Source organism: Diadema antillarum, unplaced genomic scaffold, assembly GCF_040938485.1.
Source record: "Diadema antillarum isolate AM-2024a unplaced genomic scaffold, OU_Dant_1.0 seq00000996_RagTag, whole genome shotgun sequence".
NCBI lineage: Eukaryota > Metazoa > Echinodermata > Echinoidea > Diadematoida > Diadematidae > Diadema > Diadema antillarum.
In genome coordinates, this window is record NW_027271834.1 from 181,709 (window position 1) to 208,072 (window position 26,364).

The window sequence follows — 26,364 nt, forward strand, 5'->3', positions numbered from 1 at the left end:
CTCATTGGCTATAATAGTTTTGAAATGCGATACGAATTTCATGCGGTATGCAAGTCAATTTTTCATGAACATATAAAGCGGCCTTCGAAAAGCAAGCCAAAGAATGGGCAAAGCACGAGCGGTAGCTGGTTAAGCATTCATTTCTATAGCAAACAAGGAAAGACAGAGCCTCTTGCAATAGAACAGCGTAGAATAGCAATGGAATAGAATTATGGCAGTGTCCTGACAAGCACCTTATAGGCAGACCACTATACATGATTCATCAGTAAGACTTATTACAATGTTCTCAAAATGATATCAAGTCTTTACGAAATAAACACAAATCAACCAACGTTAAAGACGTTTAGTGATTGCAGCCACATAGCAATTGCTTTATGCCGATATCAAAGAGATATTGGCTTCTTTTAAGTTGACATCTTGTCATGTAAATGATAATATTATCATACTGAGGGAGAAAGGATGCTACAGACGTAAGCTGCAACAACACTTCACTTTACTGTAAAACATGGTATGACCATTGAAGTTCTCGGGTGATGCCACACGCACACATCACGCAGAACTGTTGAAGTTCCAATAATGACATATTGCGTCGACATTTAAAGGCACTAAATAACATCGAAACCATTTAAATCTCAGAGCTGCATAATCCCATATGCTACCGGTGTCTCTGATGTATCGGTTTGATATTGAACTAGGGGAGTAAATTAAGGGTGTAATCAACCCCCAAAAGATGAATTTGAGTGACCGGATTTACCATAAGTTTCATATTCACCAGACCACAGTACGTGTTAGAATAGACCCTTAATGAAACGGTTTATTAGCATGGTGACCTTTTATTCAGCTTATCTTTCTTGATGGTGACGGCAAAATATCAAAACCTTCCGATGTTGGGTGTTCTGGATCTTTGTTGTTGTTGTTTGTTTGTTTGTATGTTTGTTTGTTTTTTTTTGCATGCATAGTAAACACCTTCTTACAGCTCAACTACACAAATACTCAAATTGAGTCGACACAATGCATTTGAACAGTGGTCCTAAAATTGCTTTCAATCGTACCTTGATGATCGCAATTAGTTCCATGGTAGCCCGTCACGCAGAGACACACATAGTGCGAGCCCGTCTGGGACTCGAAACAAATTGCACCATTGAGACACGGATATGAGGAGCATGGGGACACTGTGAACGTAGCAAAATGGTGATATGGATGGAAAGCACAAGAGATGCATGACATGGGATGCAGAGAATGATGATGAAAAGCAGATACATGTATAACCCGCACCATGATACGCCATTGAATGGCAAGCGAATGAAAGCACTGCAGGAAATGTGACGGATGATTTTTATAGGGTAATGATTCTTAAATTGAACAGATCTTGGAGAACAGAGGGTTTTATGAACATGATAGGATTGATACTAGACGGACGATGCATGAACACAATGACTTTAAAAAACACAAAAGATATCGAATAGTTCTAGTAATGTGCGGGGGTTTTGAAACATGCAGCATGCATGAATGAATGGAAGATGAAACAGAAACAAGGATGATATAGTTCATCCAGCGATGATATATCGAAGGAGGGACAGAAATAAAAAATGCAAGGAATAGAGAACGTATCACGTGCACAAGGGCCGATGGCCTGAAATGTAGGTAGAGAAATGCTTTGACAATAATATGCATGGCACAGAACATTTTCATTACATAGCGCAGTTTCGCTGTTTCATAAACAGGGAGATAGGACTTCAGCATTCCCACAGATGGTAGACGGTGCAAATGAAGAGATGCATTTGTCAATTCGGATGATGATGATGTGCATGATAACAATCTTGTTAGTTTCAGAATGGATTCAAATGGCAGTGCTTGCTTTTGGTGACTTTTTTTTTTGTTAGCAAACAATACCTGATTGATTTATCACTTATTTTCATGTGATATGAAAGTATGATATGACGCATAAGTTAGTTTGTTGTTTTTGTTGGACACAGGAATAGATGACAAACCTATGAGTTCGCAATTTAGTCCTTCATAGCCATTTGGACAGAGGCAGGTGTAGCCTTGATCTGTCTGCGATTCGACGCATGTCCCGCCGTTCTGGCAAACGTCCGTCGGACATGCAGGTTCTGAGGGGACAGAAATGAAATATCATAGACGATCACATATGTACTCTACATATACCGTTAAATTGGCAACAACAGCCAGGCAGTACACTTCATGCACGACATCGTATTATTCCTGAAGTAATGAACTCAGACGAAACAATACATAGGAGGAATAACTGGAGTGAAAAGAATGAACTTCAACCAAACGTGCAATGAAACAGTAAACGAAATGTAGCCTACATACATAATGATTCAGAGTTAGTCAACAAACAATGACAAAATTAAATGAGATTCCTACATCATTTCACAATTATGATGAATTCTACAAAACTTTTTTTTTAGCAAGCTATGTACTTCATTTTCATTCAGTGAAGGCATTACCTATCAACTGACAATTGTCGCCAGTGTAGCCGGCAGTGCACACGCAAAAATATGCATTGCCACTTCCCCCAGTGAAACATTGGCCGCCATTTTGACAGGGGGTGGATGAGCATGGAAGATCTAAGAGACGGAATGATAACAGAATGAGGATGCAGGATCGCATGACGACAGGTGGAAGAGGTGCAGACATAGATGAGATGCAGTGATTAGCAGATGAAAAAAATACAAAGTGCAAAGCAAAGAAATAAAAACGACAAAGATGCTGCAGTAGTGATGAACATGTGTTGCCCATGTAACAAAGTTAAGTGTTGTTGCGTAACCACACTTAACAACTCTACAAAACCGAGTCATACTAGTAGCTATAAGTAATTTCTACATCATTTCTCTGCGTAATGCGGATGTTAATGCTATTCTACCGATGGAAATATTCTAGGACTACAGGATGGCTGAAGATTGTGCTGAGGGTTGAAAGTTTGTGCCAAGCGGGATTTTTTTTTCGAAATTTAGACATGGTTTAATCCATAGAAAAATGAAACCTGAAATCATAGTATAAACACTTCCATTTGATGAACAATGCAAGTAGTAATTACTGCCAAAAAAAATTGACTTCTCAGAGGTAGTAACTTATGTTGTCAGCACCAACGAATAACAATTCCGCTAAACGATGAACGCCACGCTCTTGGACATATTCGAATCATTTCTACTGATGACCAAGCCAAAGCCAAGTAAATTCGAAAAAGTATTCCATGCAAGTTCTTCGTAACTCATGTATGGCTTATTAACGACAAGAAGATTTGAAACTTCATGGTAGAGTAATTAACGCGATGTTATATGCATGTAAATAAGGGAACCAGTGAAGGTATACCTTGAACGTCACAGTTAGTTCCAGAATATCCCACAGGACACTGACACACATATGCAGTTCCTGACGACGCGGTAAAACACGAAGCACCGTTCAGGCATGGGTTTGGTTCGCAGGGTTGTGCTGTAATATCACACAGAATATAATGTCAGTTAGTTAACTTATTGCATCCATTCTCCTTTGTCTGTGACTAAAAACAACAAGAAAGCAATGGTTTTCCTTAACTTCAAACAATCATATCCAAATCATGAAGGATTAGAAATAATTTTCAGGTTCCTTGAAGCGCTACTGATATTTTCTTGCCTCTATTTATTTATTGTGCTAATGAGTTCAGATAAGTAGGAGAGAGACGTCAAAGGCGAAGAGCTAAACAAATCGTCATGAATCAGTGAATTGTCTTTAATTCCACGGTTCAAAAAGCATCTTGTAATCATACTGACAATTTCCAAGGCATCACTTCATAAATGTGAATTTAAAAAAAAAATGTAATGTCCTCTTGTGAAGTTACAGCATCCATCATTGGTTTCTGAACACACACCTTCCTGAGTCTCGCAATTTGTCCCCGAGAACCCCTCAGGACATAGACAAACGTATCCAGATTGTTGAGAATTCTCCATACATTGGGCTCCATTTTGGCAGGGATTCGAAGAACAGGCAAGCACTGCATCTGAGCAGGAAACAAACAAAAAACGGTGATTGTTTCACGATAAACAAACGAGAAATACATACATACAGGAGGGGAAAAATAAATCATAGCTTTAAGACTCTTCAAGACCAGTGGATAAATACCTACGTCTCATCTGTCTCATGATTATAAAACTGCAACCTAATGCGATAAGGGAATTGAATAAAATTTAAGAGATGTAAATTAATCAATTATCAGCTGAAGTCATGCACTACTTTGAAAGAAATTTCTCCTCTGAACCATTGGGATAATTTCAGTTCTTTCAAGCACGAAAAACAAAGAGAAAAAAGGGTGCAGTGACGTCTTAACTATGATATGAGTAGACTGGACTAGTTTAAGTATACCTTCAATCTCACAGTCGGTTCCAGAATATCCCTCGGGACATTGGCACACGTATGTAGTCCCTGACAGTGCGGTAAAACACTGAGCGCCGTTTTGGCATGGGTTGGATTCACATGGTTGCACTGCAATATAATGAGATACATCATTAGCTATTGGCAATGAGTAGAAACAATTGGATATTATTTTACCTAATTCAAGAATCGGGGAAAAAGTTATAAATTATTTTTGGATTGCTACAAGTATTGCCTTCTTGTCTTTCTTTCTCTTCAGCTGGATGAGAGAGAAATTCAAGGACAATGACTAAGCATAAATTGCTCAAGGGGAATCATGGAATTGTCAGAAACTCAATAAGTTCATTTGGTTATCGTGTAATCATGATAATTACTATTTAAATAAACAGTAATATGCTGAACTTAACTTTCGGGAAAACATGCTTATGGAGCAACAACATCCACCACTATTTCACTGCTACTGACCTTGGGATTCACAATTTGTGCCCGAGAACCCCTCAGGACAAAGGCAGACGTAACCAGATTGTTGAGAATTCTCCATGCATTGGGCGCCATTTTGGCAGGGATCCGACGAACAGGCAAGTACTGCATCTAAGTAAGAAACAAACAAAACACAGTGCTTGTTTCACAATTAACAAACGAGAAATACGTACAGGAGGGGAAAAATAAATCATAGCTTTAAGACTCTTCTAGACTAGTAGATAGATACCTACGTCTCATGATGATAAAGCTGCAACTACACGTGATAAGGGAATTGCATAACATGAGATGTATGTAAATCAATTATCAACTGAAGTCATGCACTACTTTGAAAGAAATTTCTCCTCTGAACCATTGGGATAATTTCAGTTCTTTTAGGCACCAAAAAAAAAAAGAGAAAAAAGAATGCCTTATGATGTCTTAACTATGAAATGAGAAGATCGCACTTAGTAAAAGCATACCTTCTATCTCACAGTTATTTCCAGAATATCCCGTGGGACATTGGCACACGTATGTAGTTCCCGACAGCGCGGTAAAACACTGAGCGCCGTTCTGGCATGGGTTCGAGTCGCATGGTTGCACTGTAAAATAATGAGGTACACCAATTGTACACTATTAGCTGTTGGCGATGAGTAGAAACAATGGATGTTATTTTACCCTGATTCAAGGAAAATCGGAAAAATTTTACATCATTATTGGATTGCGATAGGTATTATCTTCTCTCTTTTGTCTCCTATCTTTCTCCTGAGCAAATGAATATTCAGCTGGATAAGGGAGAAATTTAAGGACTATGAGAATCACACATTGCTCAAGGCGACTCATGAAATTGTCAGAAGATCAATGACTTCATATGATTTTCTTATATTTTTTTTTTCACAAGGAAATTTATTTAGGTACAAAATAAATGTCACTTATGATACATAAAGAGAAATGATACAATTTGACAGGCAGCTACAAACAGTCTAAATAGCATGAACACGATTCCAGTTGATATTGAATACAAAGCCATTAGGGTTTTTTTCAGACATTATATTCTACTACTTTCTTCGCTTGCTTTAAAAATTGACAAAATTGACGAAAGGACAAATATTGTATTCTGGTCGAGTGACAACAACCACCAATATTTCACTGGTACTCACCTTGAGATTCACAATTTGTCCCCGAGAACCCCTCAGGACATAGGCAGACGTAACCAGATTGTTGAGAATTCTCCATGCATTGGGCGCCATTTTGGCAGGGATTCGAAGAACAAGCAAGTACTTGATCTAAGCAGGAAACAAACAAAAAACGGTGATTGTTTCATGAACAGAAAAGACGAAATGTATGATTATGCAAAGTGGAAAAATCATAGCTGTAAAATACAAGACGCTTCTACATTCTTAGATAAATATCAATTCAGCACCAGGTGTCGTGATGCTCAGGTTGTAGGAAGGGGATTGTATCCCAAGGGATAATTAAACTATTACCTTACGTCACACACCCCTGTGAAAGAAAATTTTGCCCGAATCATGGTGGCTTATTTTATTTCATTTCTTTCAGGAACAACAACAACAACAAAAAAAGATATCGTGGGATCTCAAATAGCATACCTTCAATCTCACAGTTAGTTCCAGAATATCCCTCGGGACATTGGCACACGTATGTAGTCCCTGACAGAGCGGTAAAACACTGAGCGCCGTTCTGGCATGGGTTCGGCTCACATGGTTGCACTGTAACATCAAAAAGTACATCATTTCTTGAAGTTGACCTCTGTTCATTAATTCATTTTTGGCGATGAGAAAAAACAGGTGAATAGGAAAAATCTTAAACATTTTAACATGTCTTGAGAACAACAACCACCAATATTTCATTGGTGCTCACCTTGAGATTCACAATTAGTGCCCGAGAACCCCTCAGCACATAGACAGACGTAACCAGATTGTTGAGCATTCTCCATACATTGGGCTCCGTTTTGACAGGGATTCGACGAACACGCAAGTACTTGATCTAAGTAGAAAAATTAAATAAGATCGATGTTTGTTTCATGGGGAGCAAAGACGAAATATATGATAATGTACAGAGGGATAAATCACGGCTTTACGCTACAAGACGCGTCTTATACACATTGATAAATGTAAATTCAGTATCTTGTGACTTGATGATTTCATTTCAAGAAGAAAATTGTAAAACAAGGGATAAGACAAGTCATTATCAAATAACGTCATGCATCTCATTTGATAGAAATCTTTCTCTTGGAATGTCGTGATAAATTTAAGTTATTTCAGAAACACAACAAAAACAAACAAAAACAATCAAACAAGGTGCTGTGGCATCTTAACCATGAAATGAGGAGACCGGCAAAGTAAAAGCATACCTTCTATCTCACAGTTAGTTCCAGAATATCCCGTGGGACATTGGCACACGTATGTAGTTCCCGACAGCGCGGTAAAACACTGAGCGCCGTTCTGGCATGGGTTCGGCTCACATGGTTGCACTGTAACATCAAAAAATACATCATATCATCAAGTTGACCTCTGTTCACTAATAAGATGAGTAGAAACAGTTGGTTAGAAAAAAAAATCTTAAACATTGTTTGTTGATTTGTTTATTTATACACCGTAAAAATCACAAAAATAACAATGATACAATACAACTGGGATATTCTAAGGAAAACGGATGGATTGCCCTGCTCAGCTCGGCCTTCATGGCCGTGCTGGTCTTCCGAGGGGTCCAACTTCACATATAATAGTCGAAACTCCATACAATAAAACTACTCATACATACACTTACTTACATATACCAATATGATACGAACAAAAAATTGATACATCAGTACAAAATCAACTAAAACAACATTACAAACAAAAGTTTATGAAAATGGTACCCCCATACCGACTACCAATATACCCTCGCCCACCCTCAGCCCTCCCCATATAACATAATAATTCAGAATTAGCATAATACAGAGATCCGTGGTCATTATCACAACAACCAGTGTAAAACATAATTATTCATTGCTTTCTTAAAGGAATTACATGATGATGAAGATATTATATCCAGGGGAACAGTATTGTACATGGATGCCCCACGGTACGCGAACATGCGTCTACAGTATTCTGTTCTGGGCTTTAACAGCGTTAATCTTCCAGAAGATCGTAAAGAATATTGATGAGATACAAAATCAAACCGATCCAATAAATAAGGAGCGCTAAAATTATCAAGAGTTTTAAATACCATTAACAAAGTATGCTTTAAACGGCGTGTTTTTAAGGATTCCCAATTTAATGTCTGATGAATAACGTGATTTGAAACATGCATATACGGACTGACTCTCAGGATCAAGTTCAAGTTCAAGTTCATATTTATTCGTTTTTTCCACAATACATAACACAAACATAAATCTCACTTTCTTAAGTGACAAAATCAATGCATACAATTGTACAGAGAAAACAACAATAATAGCACCAAAAAAAACTAACAGTATCGATACATTGCAATAGTTGCTAAGACAACGAAAGTGAAATAGTTTTCAATATAATTATGCGCTGTGTGAAAAAAACGGAGGGACCCACTAAAAAGACAGAGCTTGTAGAGTGTGGGCCCCTCGTTATTAGAAGTCCGATGTAAAAATTGAATTGAAAACAGCAAAAAATCCGCACAAAAAGTTCGTCACAAAAAAAGTTTGGCAGCCCACTAAGAGACAGACGAACAAACAGTTATACATAGAACAACTACAAACAGAGTAATGAACATGCAACAGGACTGGGACAGCAATAAGACTACTTGTAGGAGGAAAAACAAGAAAAAAAAACTGACATGACGACACAAGAGGAAACAAAACTATAGCGTGATAAAGAGGTAACAAAATAGACAGGAATATGCAACACAGATGACGATCCTCGGGGGTTTGAGGAAGAAAGAGAAGAAGAAAAAAGAATATAGAAAAGAAAAACCCTGCAACTGCGAAGTATAGGTTAACGAAAATCTTATAATCAAGGCTTGAGCAATAGTTACAATAATAAAGAGAACGGCAATGCCGATATTGCGGATGAGTAGCTAAGTAAGCCTATAAACTAATCTGACTCTGCGAGTCGTCATTATAAGATTGTAAAAGAAAAGACTTTAATCTCCTTTTAAATGAGTATATAGATGGAGCAGATTTTAAATCATGGTTCAGGGAATTCCAATAATTTGGTCCAGTGTAAATAAGTGTATTCTTTGCTAAAATCGTTCGAAGAAGTGGTAAATGAAACTCGTTAGAACGTCGGGTGGGGTAATTATGGAAGGATTGATTTTTTTGAAACATAAAATCAAAGATCAAAGATCAAAGGATCATTCTCCCCGCTCTAACATTATGACTTGAGCAACAACAACCACCAATAATTCACTGGTGCTCACCTTGAGATTCACAATTTGTGCCCGAGAAGCCCTCAGGACAAAGGCAAACATATCCGGATTGTTGAGAATTCTCCATACATTGGGCGCCATTTTCACAGGGATTCGAAGCACAGGCAAGTACTGCATCTGAAGCAGAAATCAACCAAACGATGTAAGCATCATCGACTCACCGGGCAAATTAGCATAAACATAACATAGCATACATTTCCAATGGTTTACAAAATGAAGCATAAACATGTTTTTGTCGACCGTTATATTCAGATTCATGTTTCATGATAATTAGGCCCGAATCCAACACAGCAAAGCATTACTACATAATCCGTTTAAATTATACACTCACGCTACAACTGCGCATGTATTTACACCACTGCCTCTCTTACGTTGCAATAAAACTACCTCGAAGCAAAAACGTTGCTAAGATGTGTACACGAGTATACATCAGCTGAGAACCGATCACTACCCACCTTGTGTCTGACAGTTGGTCCCAGAATATCCCTGGGGACATTGGCACACGTAAGCAGTTCCTGCCAGCGCAGTAAAACACTGGGCGCCATTCTGGCAAGGGTTCGAGTCACATGGCAGAGCAGCTGTGAGAGAATTAGAAACAGAATGGGAAAGATTATAATCATCTCATTATATCTTGTGTCTACAGTGTTTCGCGTTTACAGTGTGAAAGAAAAACAACAATATGGTATTGTTACTCTGCAAATTTATGTGTATTGTATCATTCATGCGCTGAACCTTGATGTGTGGCGAGGTATTTTGTGAAATATAAAGGGAATACCAAAGTTCTGTTTGCTGCGTAATGATTACGTCGTGTACAGAGAGAAATTTAACAAGTGATCGAGGAATAAAACTAGTTTGAATTCTGGCTGCTGGTAACCACGATACATGAATTCATGATGAATCCCAGATATGATAATTATACAGTTTCCCTGAATGAGAGTGTCGCTGCAAAGTTGTCATGCTCTATTTACATGAAAATTTGATAGGGAAAAACACCATCTGAACATTACTGTTGTTTTGTCTGTACATTTGTATGCATTGTTTCTGTCACTCAAGAAAGTGAGATTTATGTGTGTATATTGTGGAAAAAATCGAATAAATTTGAACTTGAACTTGAACTTGAACTTGAACATGAAGTAAACCATAGTTACATATTTAAATTTTTACACTCTGACTTAAAACACAGTAACTCAGTGACAACGCTAGCTCAATATCAAATGAGACTCTTTACTGAAAAATAATATGAAAAGTATGTCACAGATAGCTTCTTACCCTGTGTATCACAAATTTCTCCGCTAAATCCCTGGGGACATTGGCATGTATAGGCTGTACCATTTCCACTGATGAGGCACGTTGCTCCGTTCTGGCATGGACTCGATAAGCATGGGGAGTCTGTTGAGTTAAGTATGTAACAAGGTGGTATTATGATACTGAGAATCAAGATTCACTATATACGTATATCAAATAACTCTTTCAGCCCTTGACAACGTGTTTATATACAACTTTGACGTCATTTTTAGATCTTAGTCCCAATAGACTTAAGGCTGTTGTCAACTCTCTATAAAGCGTCATTTTCCTGGATGTTTGTTTTTAAAAAGACTGTATTATTGAAGCTCTGTGATTTAACTTTATCCTCGAGGAATGCTGATATCTGACAGTTATTGTGTGAAAATGCAGGTTTTGTTAAGCAATTAATCATCTTCGATTATTTCCTCGTAGTCTTAAAAGTTAACGTATAGTGGCAGATTGATTGAATTATCAGAAACTTGAACTACCACTGACAGCCATCGTTACCACTTGAAGTCTTATACGCATACGTTATAGTGATGAATACATCACTGCAGTGAAGCGATTAGAGTCATTTCATTGTCAATTAGATAGGAAGCTGGAGTACAGTAGGAACTATTAATTTCAATGACAAGAAATGTAGGAACGTTATAATTGTTTATGCTAGATTTCATAGACCGGACCAGTGACTATAGTCGTAGTTTGCACGACAGCCTTTACTTGAAGACATGTTATCCCATGTAATTAATCGAATACCGAAGTGATGATGTCACAGACTCTTGTGTTAGCTTGGGTTGGAACCAGGTGCGAGGATGGTTAGCAACAATAGCGTTTACATATTAATATTCAGGGAAGGTGGGGTTATTTTGGAACCAGTTTCCATGGCGATGAATGGCTATGACATCATACTTTGGAACCTTATTCGGAGGTTGATGAATAGATTGATAGACAGATTATACAGATAGACAGACAGATAAAGGAATGAATAGACGGATGAAAATACAGACAGATAGAAAGTTAGATTGAACTATTGATAGATAAGACAGAAAGACAAACAGGCAGACAGAAGGATAGACAGACTGACAGACAGACAGATAGATAGATAGATAGGTAGATAGATAGATAGATAGAAAGACAGATAGATAGATAGATAGATAGAAAGACAGACTGATAGATATATAGACAGACAGACAGATAGATAGATAGATAGATAGATAGATAGATAGAGAGGAAGGAAGAAAGAGAGGGTCTTACCTTCAACAATCAGCGCACATGTAGTCCCCTCAAACCCCGAAGCACACTGGCATACATAACCAGGGATAGAGTCTGATTCCATACAGGTTGCACCGTTAAGACAAGGATCGGACGAGCATGCTAACACTACAAAGCAAAGCAGGCAGATACAGCAATCGTGCGAAATATCATGGGACACAATTTGGGAGCATGCTCAGGGCTATTCGTTGACTTTTCTTGATGAAAACAAAAACGCAGTAGTATAAACACACAGACAAACATGATTTTGTGACATGACCAATGGCAGACAGATGTACTGCATGAACGTCTATGCTAACTGAAAATTGGTCCTAGTGTTTTCTCGTGAATTACGACAAAAATGATTCATGATGCAGTGGAGGCATGATTTCATAACGTGTTCAAATCTTAATACTCAAAAGCGAGTGATAAATGGAAACGTGTAAAACTTGTGGGGGAACGTACGGTCAACGTAGATGTTATCTAGTAGTATATGAAAGTCCTGTCTGATTTGTACTCTTTTCATTACTGTGTAAATTCACAGCAGTATTTTTTTTTCAATATAAGTGTGGATTCTTTTGATGGAAAGGCTCGTATCACGCCATGATCACGTTAATAAATGAAACACGGCTGCACACGAAATCATGCCAATGAAATGATGGAGAGTGAATAATTGAGGCCAATGAATGTTTGTAATGTCAAAAACGAAAAAGAAATAAAATCACGGTAATGCCTAATATAGAGCTAGAGTCCAGTTACGATCTTTATGAAGGGCCGATGAATGCCGATGCAATTAGATGACAACACAACACACAACGCAAACACACTCACCAAAAAAGACGTAAGCACACTCTATTACTACGTACAGTACACCTTTTCATTCTTTTCTATGAGAGGCTTGACAGACGAGGGTAAATGATGTGTTAATCATACCGGCAATCTTTCACTCGTACATAGTTACCATGAATGCAGATGTATTCCACGACAAATACTACAGCGGAGTTTACATGCACGACACACCCGTTGATACTGAAGCGTAATTCACACTTACCCATCCATGAATACCACGTTAAAAAGGGAAAAATATCTCTCTGTATAGAGCAGCATTTCCGAGAGATAACTAATGCTAACATATAGATGTTAGTAGTTGACATAAACATTAGACTTAGTAGTTCGGGAGGAAAACATTAAATGGGAAAGAGTTGGGTTTTTTCTTTGTTATTCATTTTGTTATCCATTTATCTTTACTTACCAACTTCATCACAGTTGGTCCCAGAAAACCCGTCCACGCAGTTACAGAAGTAACCGGAACTCTGTGAAGTTCCAGCGTTAAAACACATGGCACCGTTTTGACATGGGTTGGAATTGCAGGCTAAATCTATGCGGATCAGGAGAAAAACGTTGGGAAGTGGAGTGCAGTTATGATCTCTATTCTATGATTGCGCAATGTGAATGGCATGTGAAGAAGCTGATTGTTGAAAAAAGAGAAAAACATTATCAGTTAATGAGAAGAATGCTGACAGCAGTGGTTGTAAAATAGATGTGAATGATGCAAAAGCGCATTTAAACCAATAGGAAAAAAACTTAAAACATGTCGGTAAAGCTATTTGATACGAATCTGAATTAAACCTTCAAGTAAGATAGAGAGCAAAGAAAATGCAAAGCAGTTTTATGATATGACTTGAAAATGCTTCATTATTTTTTTTTCTTTTTTCTTTTTTAAGCTATCCTGAACTCACCAACTTCATCACAATTTGTGCCGGAGAATCCAGCAGGACAATCACAAAAGTATCCGGACCCCGGGGCAGATCCAAGATTAAAACACGTTGCACCATTCTGGCATGGATTAAGGTCGCATGCTAACTCTATAGAAAGGACAAGAAAGCCATAAAGGGGGGCTATCTAGCTATCTACCCTAATGGTGCAGACATTAAGATAGAAGCACGGCTAAAGAGAGTGACACAATATGCGCAATCATTCTTTTTCTTGTTGTTTCCAAACGTGAATGTGACTTTTTGAAAATGATGCAAGCACATATCTCAAGAGTCAAAACTTTGCAACTATATAATGAAAGAATACGTGACAAATTTAGTGAAATATTGGCTACTAACATTAAGGTTTGAACTTTTTACAAATAAGCACATCAAGGAAATAAGGGGTGCGCAAGAGGCATAGTTAAGTTTTGGTTCGAAATGACAACGTTTCAACTAAGCTGTGATTCAGTGAAGAAAACTAGAGTAACTTAAAAGACAGAATAGTATGCATTGGTCTCCATAATATCATAAAGATCTGCAGGAAGAACAACATTGCGACATTGATGCTTATCGGCAGGAAGGCATGCATAACGGAAATCTAGCATTTCCCGTGGCATATGCAGCGTCGTTAGTTATACGTTATTTATCCTAACCCAAGTCTGAGAAAAGAGATATGATAATAAACAACTGTGAATCTTTCATCTCTCTACTGTAATCGTGCTTTCATGGGCAGTTGCCATGGTTACCTTGCACTACATCTTGGCAATTTTCTCCGGTGAAGCCAGTGGTACACATGCACACGTAACTCGAGGGGTCGGATTGTGACTCTAGACAGGTGCCACCATTCAGACACGGAGCCTGAGCGCATGCAGTCGGGGTTGCTATATGAAGCAAAGCAACAGATGGAAAAGAGAAAGAGAGGGGGTGGATGGGGGTAGGGGGAGATCCATGGAAACGGAAGGAGACAGAGAGAGAACGAAGAATGTTGGCATTTTTACGGCTCTCTAAAAGCAGTGATCGCTTTGGAGAATAATTATTTGGTCAAATAAAAGCATTCTAAGAGACATGTTTAACATGAGAAATGAGACAGAAGGATAAATTAGCAGATGGATGTACAACTCACAAATACTTTAATTTAAAGCAACAACTGGAAAGAGTGGTGTACTACCGCAGCTAACCTTTCCTATCAGCAAAAAGTATTCATGCCTTGGCCTACATGCATGTACTTCTTCGATGAACGCAGAAAGAGGAAACTCTGTGCAAAATAAACATCAAATGAGTATGTTCCTTCGACGTAGATCCATCACTGGAAAACCCAAGGTAAACCTTAATGGGTTGATTGTCTCGGAATGTCGATCACACCTACATCCGCCTTTTGGCTCGACGAATGGTGAATAACGCAAACGAGATTCTTAAAAATTTATGACATGGTAGTCAGCATACATAAGACAGGTTACAATTCGATATGTTCTAGAAAATAATGAGATCATACATGCAAATATGGACACGAACGCCAACTAAAAAGAGTGATCAGTACAGTCGATGTCATGCTTGGAGTTTTAAATTATTCTCTTAATGAGATGAAAATGATATGAAATGTAATGCACATGTTCTTCTTATATATTGAAAACCAATGAATGTCCATATGTGTCAGTGCGGCATACTGGTAATGATTACCTGTAATGTTATCGGTAGCAGTACTGCATGAAAGCCCCAGAAACCCGTCGGGACATAGACAGATATAGGATAACCCATCGCCAGCATTGAGGCAAGTCGACCCATCGGGACAAGGGTTGGAAGAACAGGCAGATGTTTGTGGCGAGTCTAGCAGCATGATTTGAAAGCGAGTTTTGATAAGAAAAGATAAGACGACAGTTCTATAGAGGCATGGAATAGCACGGATAAGGATGGCGGGAAGATGAGTATTTTGAAGAAAAAAAAATTGCAAAGTTATGAGGCGAGAAATTGGTGTGAATGAGAAAAGAAGGCCACGATAGCATAAATATGCAAGCACATAAAATAATCATAAACACCTTGCACGCGGGACGCTGTAAGATGTAAGCCGCTCATAATTTTTTGGCTTCTTCTTGAAAACTTAAGAGTTTCTAAACAAGAGTATTGGATCGATTTCTGCCTGAATCTGGCTCTGTAGATTTCACAAATGACAAAATATACCATGAACTCATCTGAAATCATCGCGAAAGATCAAATTTGACATGAGTTGAGACGGTCAGTAGCCTTTTTTCAAGATAATCAGTAAGAAATGAAATAAGCATGTTTTGTTGTAGCTCGATGGGTGAGCTTAAATATTTGCAAAAATAACGAAAGCGCTACTACTAATAATACAAATGTAGACAGTTGTACAAAATTTGATTGGCTTTAAATAAAGATCGAGGAGCGTTTGCTCTTTTTTCTGTGTGTGTGTTTTTTAAGGGGTGCAAGTTTTTACCTGTCACAAAACAATCTGTGCCGACATGCCCATTTGAACATAAGCAGACAAAAGACACCCCGTCCGCTGCTTCAAGGCATGTGGCGTCGGCTGGACAGGGGTTGGAGGAACAAGCCGGGACGGGGAAGATATCTGGAGGGGAAGCGGTGTTAGGGGAGGGCGAAGGGGAGCGGGAGGGGTGATTACGAGAAGTGATGAAAGTTTGCAAAAACTCGTAGAGGGAGCTTATACCTGATGCTTTTTTACAAACCATTCCAGAATTAAAACTTAATCTGCTCTCTACTCCTACGATAGGCCACACGAATTTTTTAGGACAAAAAACCATTCGAGTTCAATGGACTATCAAAAACCATTATTATACAAAGGCGTTGTACTATACCTACATCTAAGACGCTGAGTGTTGTCCCTACACTAACAATACCACCTTGGTATGTCTCAAATGGGTTACTGAACACTCGGTTGATAATTAATTCATACTATCAAAGATCTTTCAAATGTGAAATTGTCAAGCCGTTGTCTGGGCTTTACAACCTATATATACATTGTCTCATTCGACTGATTTGCAATTAGAAGCTTACAATTATTTCCAAATGAATAAGAATCTGTCAAAGACGAATATGAGTGAACTATAATTATAACCTTGATTAGTACCTGTGATAATTTCACAGCTACTGCCTATGACCCCACTGGGACACAGGCAAAGAAATGCATTTCCATCGGCGGAATTAAGACACGTGGCGCCCTCAAAACACGGGTTAGAATCACACGCAGAAAGTGGTGTAGGATCTGAATGCAAAAAAGACGAACGAGGTTGGCAGAAGCAAGGAACAGATAAAAGGCTATGAAGAAAGAGCACACAAAAGCAATCGGTATAAGCAGCGGTGCGTTCAGACAAATGCACACAAACATGTATGGAGAGAGGAGAGATACTCATGAGCAGATACGCACTCAGTGGGAAAGACGCCAAAATTTTTTTTGTCAATTAAAAATCGCTTTTTTTACGTCGACATTTTAATGTAAATCATTATGACAGTTTAAAAAAGTGTTTTTTGGCTACTACTGGTTAGGAAAATGCTCTCCAGTCAACCCAAGTCATACCTCTCTACCGAAACAGCTTTTTCTTATAATTGCAATACTACAGTATAATCAGGTGTTGTACTGTAATCAATGTTAATGAACGTTGCGTTTAAGTTCCATTATTCTATTGCGAACTTAAATCCTCGCGCTCCCCAATTGAGGGTTTAAGAACAGAAGGGGGCATTTATCATTGACGAAGATTACCTGTTGTAACGTCACACACTATGCCCGTTTCGCCATTGGGACATAGACAGGTAAATGCATTTTGGTCCTGGGATTCCAGACATGTTGCACCGGAGGGACATGGGTTCGAGGCACAAGCAGGGAGGGGTGCACTTTCTGGCTCAGGGGTTGGCGGAGGAGAAAAAGGAGTTTGAACGTTGAAGCAAAAAAGGCATGAGCATGACGTCATCGATGATTGAGATCAGAAATTGGGTCATATTTCTTTCCCTTAAGAACTTATGTCATAAGAAATTTGAGTTTATCATTGTCTGTTAATTTTTGAGTCAGTGGCGTGCAGTAATTTGGTGGATTTATAATTCTGGCATTTATTCTGAGCAAATAGTAAATGAAAAAAAATGTTTTTGATAAACCAACGCTTTTCATACCTTTACCATCACCTTCCCCGCTTTATCTTTTTGCTTAACGTATGATTTTGTTCACATTTATGCTTCATTTTGGAAACGAACCGTGAATGAAATAAAGCAATATAATATTAAAAAAAAGGAAATATGTTTTGGAAATGAATTGTGATGGTTACCTGTAGTTGAACTGGAGTTGCATGTGGTGCCTACGAGGCCATTCGGGCAGAGACAGATAAAACTCATGCCGTCGTGGGCCTCTAGACATGCGGCATCTTGCGGGCAGGGGTTCGAGGCACAGGCGGGAAAGGGATTGAGGTCTAGGAAGGTATATAATTATGAAGTAGAAAGTACAGAGTGTTTGGCAGGCAGTGATAACAGCAGGCGAATGGCAAACAGAAAAAGAAGAGAAAAACAAAATGGAAAGCAAGAACCAACACCGCGAAGCAATTTTTGGGATTGGAAAGGATTGCTGAATACATATACTTCTCAGTAAGGAACTATGGAGACATTAAAAAAGAGATAGCTTACGACTGCGAAAGAAATAAATACACGGAGGTATAAAATGCTACATGGACACATCTGGTTGTTATATCTACTCTAAATATCATGCGTATTTGAAAGAGCTGATAAAGATCTAAATATCTGTGATGATCATGATAATTATGATATGATTGAAAAATGTGAATATTACAAAGGAATTCCAGCACTATTTTCTGTCATTCAGCCCGCAATGTATTGTCCCCTGTGTGTTTATATAAGCGTATTCGTTTTCCCAAAACAAACTGCAGGTAAAAATAGCCTTTATTCTATATCTATATGTTATGATCAACTCTTTCTGTCATTCTAACAACTTCACTTTTTAGGGAGATGTGAAATAATCATTTTTGTCAGATGCGACTTTAATAAATAGGCCTTAAATATTACAAAAGGTGCATACATCATTCAGAATTGCTTGACGTTTGGAAACCCTAAGATTTGTCATGAAAAACTTTATTCATAGCATTATTATTATTATCATCATTTCTTTTTTAAAGCTGTGGCTTTGTTTTGGCGTGTACCTGTGATGACGTCACAGCTCGGGCTTATGACACCATTTGGACACAAGCAAGTGTGCACACTGCCATCGTGAGCGTCAAGGCACGTAGCTCCGTCAGGACACGGGTTTGATAGACAGGGGTTTGTGGGGACTGTGTCTGGATCGTGGTTAAATAAAATGATATAAAATTCGCTCCTTTTACAGGGAGGGTTTGAACCAAGATGCAAAACAGGTAAAGTACATGACATATACTTGTCGTCTTGCTTATAACGATAAGCATGAGCGGAATGAAATACAATGGATTATGGTATGGAGCGTCTGCGAAATTGTGTGAAGAGCGTATAATGGAGGAGATGTTGGTTTTGAAGAGTTTAAGTTCACCTTGAGCAGTTGAAAGGGAAATGGGAAGCAGCTTCAGACATTATAGAACGAACAAAGAGCTCTTAGCTGCCCTGCCTGAGTTTACCACAAAGCGAGTTCGTGAAGTATTACGTAAATTTTAAGGTTTCAGCCAAGCGTGATGGTTACCAAGTTACTTTATTTTGTTTTCAAATTTTGCAACATTACCTGGACATTATGCTAATGCTCCGAGTTCAATAAAAAAACAAATCTGATCTAAAGTCAAAGTGAGATAAGAGTATTCACAAAACAGGTTGGCACAGGCAAAGTCACAACATGATAAAGCGGGCTCGAAGGAGCAGAGACAGATAAACAATTTTCAGTTATACGAATCCAGGTGACTTACATCTTTAGCAGATTTAGTGCTAGGGTTTGGGGAACAAGGGTAGGGAGTTAGTGCGATATCAGGGATTAAATGCGGGGCAGAGCAACAATCAAGAACGAAGGGATTTTTACTCTTCAAACTGACTTGAAAGTAGCAAACTGAAATTAAATGAAATAGGGGGACAGCATGAATGCATAACTATATTGAACGTTGAGTAAGTGTTTACAAGGGATACGAAAAAATGACAAGAAAGTGATACAGTACTAACATAACAAAGAGGCACAGCACTGTCATTATAAGTGCGTTTGAGATCAGGAAAATAGCATGTTAAACACATCAAATAGAGGAAAGAGACATTGGTAAAATGGAAATGAGAAAGAAGCACATGCATAGTCTAGATAAGTTAGAATAAAATAAAGAAATGCAATTCATACAGCAGATTTGCGAATTACCTTGCACTGCACAGTTGGTTCCCGTAAAACCGTCGGGACACAGGCACGTATAGCCGCTCCCATCTTGCGACTCAAAGCAAGTGGCCCCGTTTACACAGGGCTGCGATGCACAGGCTGAGGCTACTGATGCAAGAATGCAGATAATGTATGGGCAAATGCATAGCATCGAGAGACCGCAAAAAAGCGTATTTCAGAAAGAGAGAAAGTACTTTATCTATTGAAATTGCATCATTCGATCTAAACATTAAGCATCAAATCAGATTTTTTTTTTCATTTTATAGAATGACATCGTTTATCTGTCCAAGGACTCTTTTCTATTATTTGCCAAACTATTGGCTACGCACGTGCTAAAAAGGGGTGGAATCAGGACAAATTTATGAACGATATATAGCACTTTGCATCACGAAACCAACGATATAGGCCTAACCCACTAACGATTATCATTGCACAAAGCTATTTTCGACAAAAATTCTGCCAGAGAAACATGTTTTCTTCACAGAGGTTGCGAAGGTTTGGCCATGCAACAAACAAAAAGAAAGGTGATTGGGTAGTCTTCTTTTGGGAGGCATTTTTTTTCTACTTTTGGTTACAGGTTTTTATTCATAAAGCTGAGCTGTTAAGAAAGGTAACAGAGCAGTGCAAGTGGTTCTCTGAACAAAGTTCCTTAGAAGCTATTTCATGCACATCACACCAAAAACACACATGAATAACTAAAATATGCAATGAAGATCATTTCTGTCTTATTATACCAGTATGCTTCACTTGACTAGGCGAGCTGTGCTAATGAATCACAAGTAGGCCCATAGGCTTACGCGGCAAGTGAAAATGCGTAAAGCATGGTAATGCTATCTAGCAAAGCAAATACCAATCATTCAAATACGCAGGTATACAACAAACTCATGCACGCACTTAATATGAGAATATGACTAGGCCAACATTACAGGCAAAATTCGAAAAAAAGAAAAACTTCTGACAAAAGGATGAAAAAGGCGATGTACACACAGAGAATACATCTGCGATGCCAGATATCTTGGCTGTCGAGCTGTCCCGACGAGGATGGCCTATTAGATATTCAAGTTCCTCGTCTTCTCACACTCATTACTGGAGCCCTACTCCAAATCGACGATCCGGTGTTCGAGCTGCGACAAGGAACCTGCATTCAATACCATCTGCTTCGATTACGGAAAGGTAAGAAGACATATCGCCTATAGAAAGTTTGATAAAACATAAACATGAACAAACATCAATTTGAATTACAAGAAGGAAAAGACAGCGGTAATCGACATGAGTGAAATACGTACCAAGCTGACAATTGTCGCCCTCATAGCCGGGTTGACAGCTACAGACGTAGGCCACCCCTGTGATGGAGCCAGCCTCGAAACAGACGCCTCCGTTTAGACACGGGCTAGACGAACAAGCGGGAACTGATTTTCATATGGGGAGGAAAGGGAGAAAAATGACAGAGCTCTAGACAAGAAAATTTGTGACAGATGCGCCATAATAGTTTCTAAAGCTTTGAGGCCTACGCTCTATGTGTTCTATGCTCTAAAAATAATATTAGTACTAAATGCGGCAGAGAATTCTGCCTGCGAATGCTCGGTTTTAGCAGTGAAAGAATTCCATTGCTTCATAAATTTTATCATTTTCCTATATATTTTTCTTCTTTATCTGTATAGCTTCTGAGGGATTACAGTACTCTTGCTAGGAGAATGTGAACGAGAATGGGATGGATCTTTCTTCCTGATTCTGTGCGCGGATAACATTCGGCTATTTCATTGAAGAACATGATAATTTGCGGTTATCTGCAATAGTTTTTTTTTACGTTGTTTTGTTCACAAATAATTAGAAATTGCAAACGAAGGAGTATGCAGCGATTAACAATTACAGGCCTGAAAATAAGTCATGTTGCTGGTAAAAAAAAAAAAAAATCACATACACTTGTAAATTAAGCTTACTATTTATAAAGAATATTGAGCATTTGTGTTTATAGTGCTGAGCAAAAGAAGCAAACTTTAGATTTAAGTCCAAAACTTTTAATAAGTGTGGAAGTGACAAGTAAATTATTCTGTTGATTTTTCAATTATCTGTAATTGTATCAAATGGACTCGGACAAGTGAACCCTTTAATTTGCTATTATTGAAAAAAATGGTAATAATCACTTTATTGCTGCAACATTCATCTCATATGACCGGCGCGTTTATATCGCAATGTTTCTTTACCAGTTACCATGGGGATAATGCAGTGTGTGTCAGCTGATAACATGGACATTTCTTCGAGGAAAAGTTTAACTTTTTTTGATTTCCCTATCGTACCGTCAAGAAAATTGAAGATAGGCATAAAAAGGTTTCCAAAGTTGCTCAATGCTGATGAGAATGTAATGCGGCAAATGAACATTTCAGGCACGAAATTTCGGCAAATTTTATCATCCATAAGTCGAGAGCATGTAAGCATGATACCTGTGGCAACTGAAACCTGAATTTATGATATAACGAGATCAAGGCACACCGAAGTGAAAAGAAAAATGCCCACCATAATGAAACCGCCTTCTGAGCCCGCGTTCTTGGCTATTCTAATGGGTCATTGACCATGTTGATCCATTGATGAAATACGTGAGGTGAGAGAAGTATTGCGTAGAATCTCTCTCCATGTTCCCTTTCTTTATTAATGACAGCATCATGATTCAAGCACGCCCAACATTAAATCTGCGCTCTGCAGCGTAATGGTATGATCGATGATCAGAAATTGAGTGATAAGAAGAAAAGAGAAAGTGATGCGTCTTCCATTTGACTGCACAGCGATGTGGTGCGACCTACCATCCTCTACCCTGGTTTCACAATTGGCGCCTTCGTAGTCATCGGGGCACTGGCAGAAGAAGCCGGTGCCGGCCCCGGCGGAGAAGCACGTGCCCCCGTTTTGGCAGGTGGTGGACGTGCATTGCAATTCTGAGACGAGGGAAGGAAGTTGCAAAAACAGCATAGTGCAGAAGCCAGCTACTACCTTAGCAGTGAGAAATGAGCGATTGCAGAGCCCTCTACGATAGAAAGCGCATTTATTTATGGCAAAACAGAAAGTGATGCAGAAGAACTGAAATGAAATTAAAAAACAGTTGGTATGAAATTTGACATTCTTTGTAAAGATATGGGTTTGACCTTTGCATGTTGTCCATGAAAAGCGCCATGAAGAACAAAAGAAAAACCCTCATACAAACGTTGAGTTTCTTCAGCAAAATTCTTTCATGATAAAGGTTTGTTTAAGTATAGATGACTCAGCCACAAACACAGAAAAAAAAGGTTTCTCTATAACACATAGCACAACAATAAGTGTTTTAACTCAATAATTTGATAGTCAGCTTGAACATGGAGCCGCTTTGGGGAGCTGCGAAATGGTGAAAAGTCCCCCGATATTTGTAATCTGTTATTTCTCTTGGTAGTCTATCGCTCAGTCGTGCAACTCTCATTCTGATTCAGAATATTAAAGTTCCTTTGGAGTTTATAGCTCAAACGTATAGCCGCATAATATGAGATAGAGCAGAGCAAGGCCTAACGTTTCTATCACACAAGCGCGCTCACATTTGATATTGAGCGAACATTCTAATCTAATAAGTTAATTTTCCCAAACTGGATTGTGTGTTTGCATTACATCATCAACTACCTATGAGAAATGGAGAAATGAACAAAGATTGCAATTCAATTGATGTCAAAGAATAATTGTTTCTACATCAAGCAATGCGGGCAATGAACGTTTTGATGAAAGCGAACTGAAAATCACAAGCTGCAGAAAGAAAAAAAAAAGAGAGAAAGAAAAGAATGTTTTGAAATGCTTACCAGCGGTCGTCTCCGTGCATGTGGTACCTGCGAAACCACTCTGACATATGCAAACGAAGGAGTTCAGGTCCCCGGATGTGAAACACGTGGCCCCGTTTGCACACGGATTGGAATCACAGGCTTGAGATCCAGTAGCTGAGGAGTTGTGACACATTAATAGGCAAAGTACATTTCGCTATCATGCAAGAACGAAAACATGAATGTGTATAAATGCATGAACAGGGTTAGACCTGACTATAACACACACATACACACACACACATACACACACACACACACACACACACACACACACACACACACACACACACACATATGTATATATATATATATCATATATATGTATATATTGAAAGAAATTAGACTTGAGGCATATAAATAAATATGTATATAATATGCTTCTTCTTCTCATCCTCCTCCTTCTTCTTATTCTTCTTCTCATCTCTTTCTTCTTCGTTTTCTTTTCAACTTACGACTAAGCAAGCCAACAGTAACGTAAGCAGATTATTATGAATAATGCCGTACAGTTTTGTTGACGAAGTGTAGTCTCAGCTATAGCCGCACACAGTTCATGCATTCTTCATATGCCATGCCCATTATAAAAAAAATAAGCATTAAAACACAACAACACTTCATTTGAGCACGCAGAACATGCACATATTGAATCAGCCGATCTACTATGGTTTCTCAACTACTATAAAAATGTTTCTTAACCACTAATTCTTCTATCACACAAGAGAAAAAAAAACAAAAACGTATGACAGTCAACGGACGTGTCTCATTCCAGAATGTAGACGTCGGTAGTTCATGCAAAACCAAAAAGGATGCAAAACATTAAAAAAAAAAGATAACAGTGACTGTTTTACAATACATGAAGGCATATATTTAATCTACTCGTACAGAATATGAGCCATAGACAGATGCAACACTTTATTTTGACGGTGCTAATTAAACCGTTACAGCTTAAGTTACCTGACATTTTTTATTAAGGGTGTACATAAACTGTAGATCTGCATATAGTTATCATACCCTGTGGTTGCAGTCGTGATGGAAAATACAGGAAAGCAAAATGCATCACAATGTTTTATGAATGCAGGATGTTAAGGGAAAAAGAGAGACAGAAAGGACATACATGTATTTTAAAGGACTTATAGAACGTCATACTGATATCCTGAAGAGACGCCATTTGAATCACTTGAAACTACGGTTGTGATGACCTTTTGGCATCTTCTCTTAAAGGGATCGTATAGTTTTGGTCGAGACCTAATTTCAGGTTTCTAACATTTTTTGGTGAGATAATGAGAAACCTCATATGAAACATGAAAGAGCATGTAATTCTATGAGAATTCAACATTTATTTGATGAAAATCGGTTTTGAAATGGCTGAGATATCCAAAAAAGAGCGATTCTTATAAAGTGTGGGACCCACACTTTATTACGATCGCTTTGTTTTACTTTGTTTTTGGATGTTTCAGTCATTCCAAACCCGATTTTCATCAAATAAACTTTGAATTCCTCTTAAAATGGTATGCTCTGTACTATATCATAAGTGTTTTCTTGATATCTCGCAAAAAGTTAAAAGCCCAATTCTCATCTCCATCAAAACTGTACTATCCCTTTAAATCGTGCAGAAATGTAAACACACACAGGGAGATGTTAGAAAATAAGAATGGTAGGTGAGGGGAGAGAGGTAGATAGATACAGTAGGTAGATAGACAGACAGACAGACATATAGATAGATAGATAGATAGATAGACAGATAGATAGATAGATAGATAGATAGATAGATAGATAGACAGACAGATAGATAGATAGATAGAGAGATAAATATATAAATAGATACAGACAGACAGAGAGAGTTGATAGTACAGTATGGACCATGTGTATCATTCGAATTACTATATACAGTCTGTCAACATTTTGTCAACTTCGCAAATATAACCTAGTGTCTGAAGATAGAATACGATTAGACGCGTTCCTTATGCATACCAACGTCACGAATTTATAACAGCATCCTTATGATTCAAAAGTATTTCCGTATTCGTGCATAACTTGCTGTATCATTAGTATTCAGTGCAGTACACTGTAAAAACATCGGTGTTAGATTTAACACCACGGGTGTTAAATCTAACACCGATCAAACTTCAATAAAGGACCACACCCACAGGTGTTAAAAATGCACTGTGATGGTGTTGAAAAGTGTTCACCTGACACTTCGTGGTGTTAATTTGACACTGTATCTGGTGTTATTTTGACACTGTACTGGTGTTAATTCAAAAATGACACCACATGGTGTTGATTTGATATTTGTTGGTGTTAATATCAATGGTTTAACACCCGTCCAGCTTCAATAAGAGACCACACCAGCTGGTGTTACTTTGGTGTAAATTTATTTTCACATTTTTTCAAAAATCTAGTATTTTAATGTAAAATTCTTGATCGTCTTGTTTAAATTAGAAATCAACAAGAAGTGCAGTTACTAAGAAACTCTTCAAAAAACAGTTTAAAATTTGGAAATGACACCCGGAGGTGTTAATTTAACACCATAAATGAGCACCGAAAATTTAACACCAGCTCGGTGTTCACTATTTAACACCGGACTTTTTGCAGTGTAGCAAAGGGAACATTTACGTTATATATGATTTGCAGTAAGCACTTCATGCATAGTGCATACAAAACCTCCCTAAACATA

The 26,364-nt window shown here is 38.2% G+C and overlaps 1 protein-coding gene across 1 annotated transcript in view; it reads right to left on the bottom strand.

The window, feature by feature from the left end:
• Positions 1–2,006: 2,006 nt before the first annotated feature.
• Positions 2,007–26,364, bottom strand: part of LOC139742322 (uncharacterized) — a 54,928-nt gene continuing 30,570 nt past the window's right edge. Inside the window, exons 6-25 of the mRNA XM_071652898.1 lie at positions 23,673–23,807; positions 22,662–22,790; positions 21,150–21,272; positions 19,849–19,971; positions 17,813–17,953; positions 17,257–17,391; positions 16,627–16,761; positions 15,976–16,107; positions 14,273–14,407; positions 13,512–13,637; positions 13,025–13,150; positions 11,776–11,901; positions 10,493–10,626; positions 9,693–9,815; positions 9,229–9,354; positions 6,712–6,837; positions 5,991–6,116; positions 4,837–4,962; positions 3,872–4,000; positions 2,007–2,111 (exon numbers count right to left, since the gene is read on the bottom strand). Of these exons, the coding sequence (XP_071508999.1) occupies positions 2,007–2,111; positions 3,872–4,000; positions 4,837–4,962; positions 5,991–6,116; positions 6,712–6,837; positions 9,229–9,354; positions 9,693–9,815; positions 10,493–10,626; positions 11,776–11,901; positions 13,025–13,150; positions 13,512–13,637; positions 14,273–14,407; positions 15,976–16,107; positions 16,627–16,761; positions 17,257–17,391; positions 17,813–17,953; positions 19,849–19,971; positions 21,150–21,272; positions 22,662–22,790; positions 23,673–23,807 (2,561 nt within the window). The remainder of the gene's footprint in view (positions 2,112–3,871; positions 4,001–4,836; positions 4,963–5,990; positions 6,117–6,711; positions 6,838–9,228; positions 9,355–9,692; positions 9,816–10,492; positions 10,627–11,775; positions 11,902–13,024; positions 13,151–13,511; positions 13,638–14,272; positions 14,408–15,975; positions 16,108–16,626; positions 16,762–17,256; positions 17,392–17,812; positions 17,954–19,848; positions 19,972–21,149; positions 21,273–22,661; positions 22,791–23,672; positions 23,808–26,364) is intronic.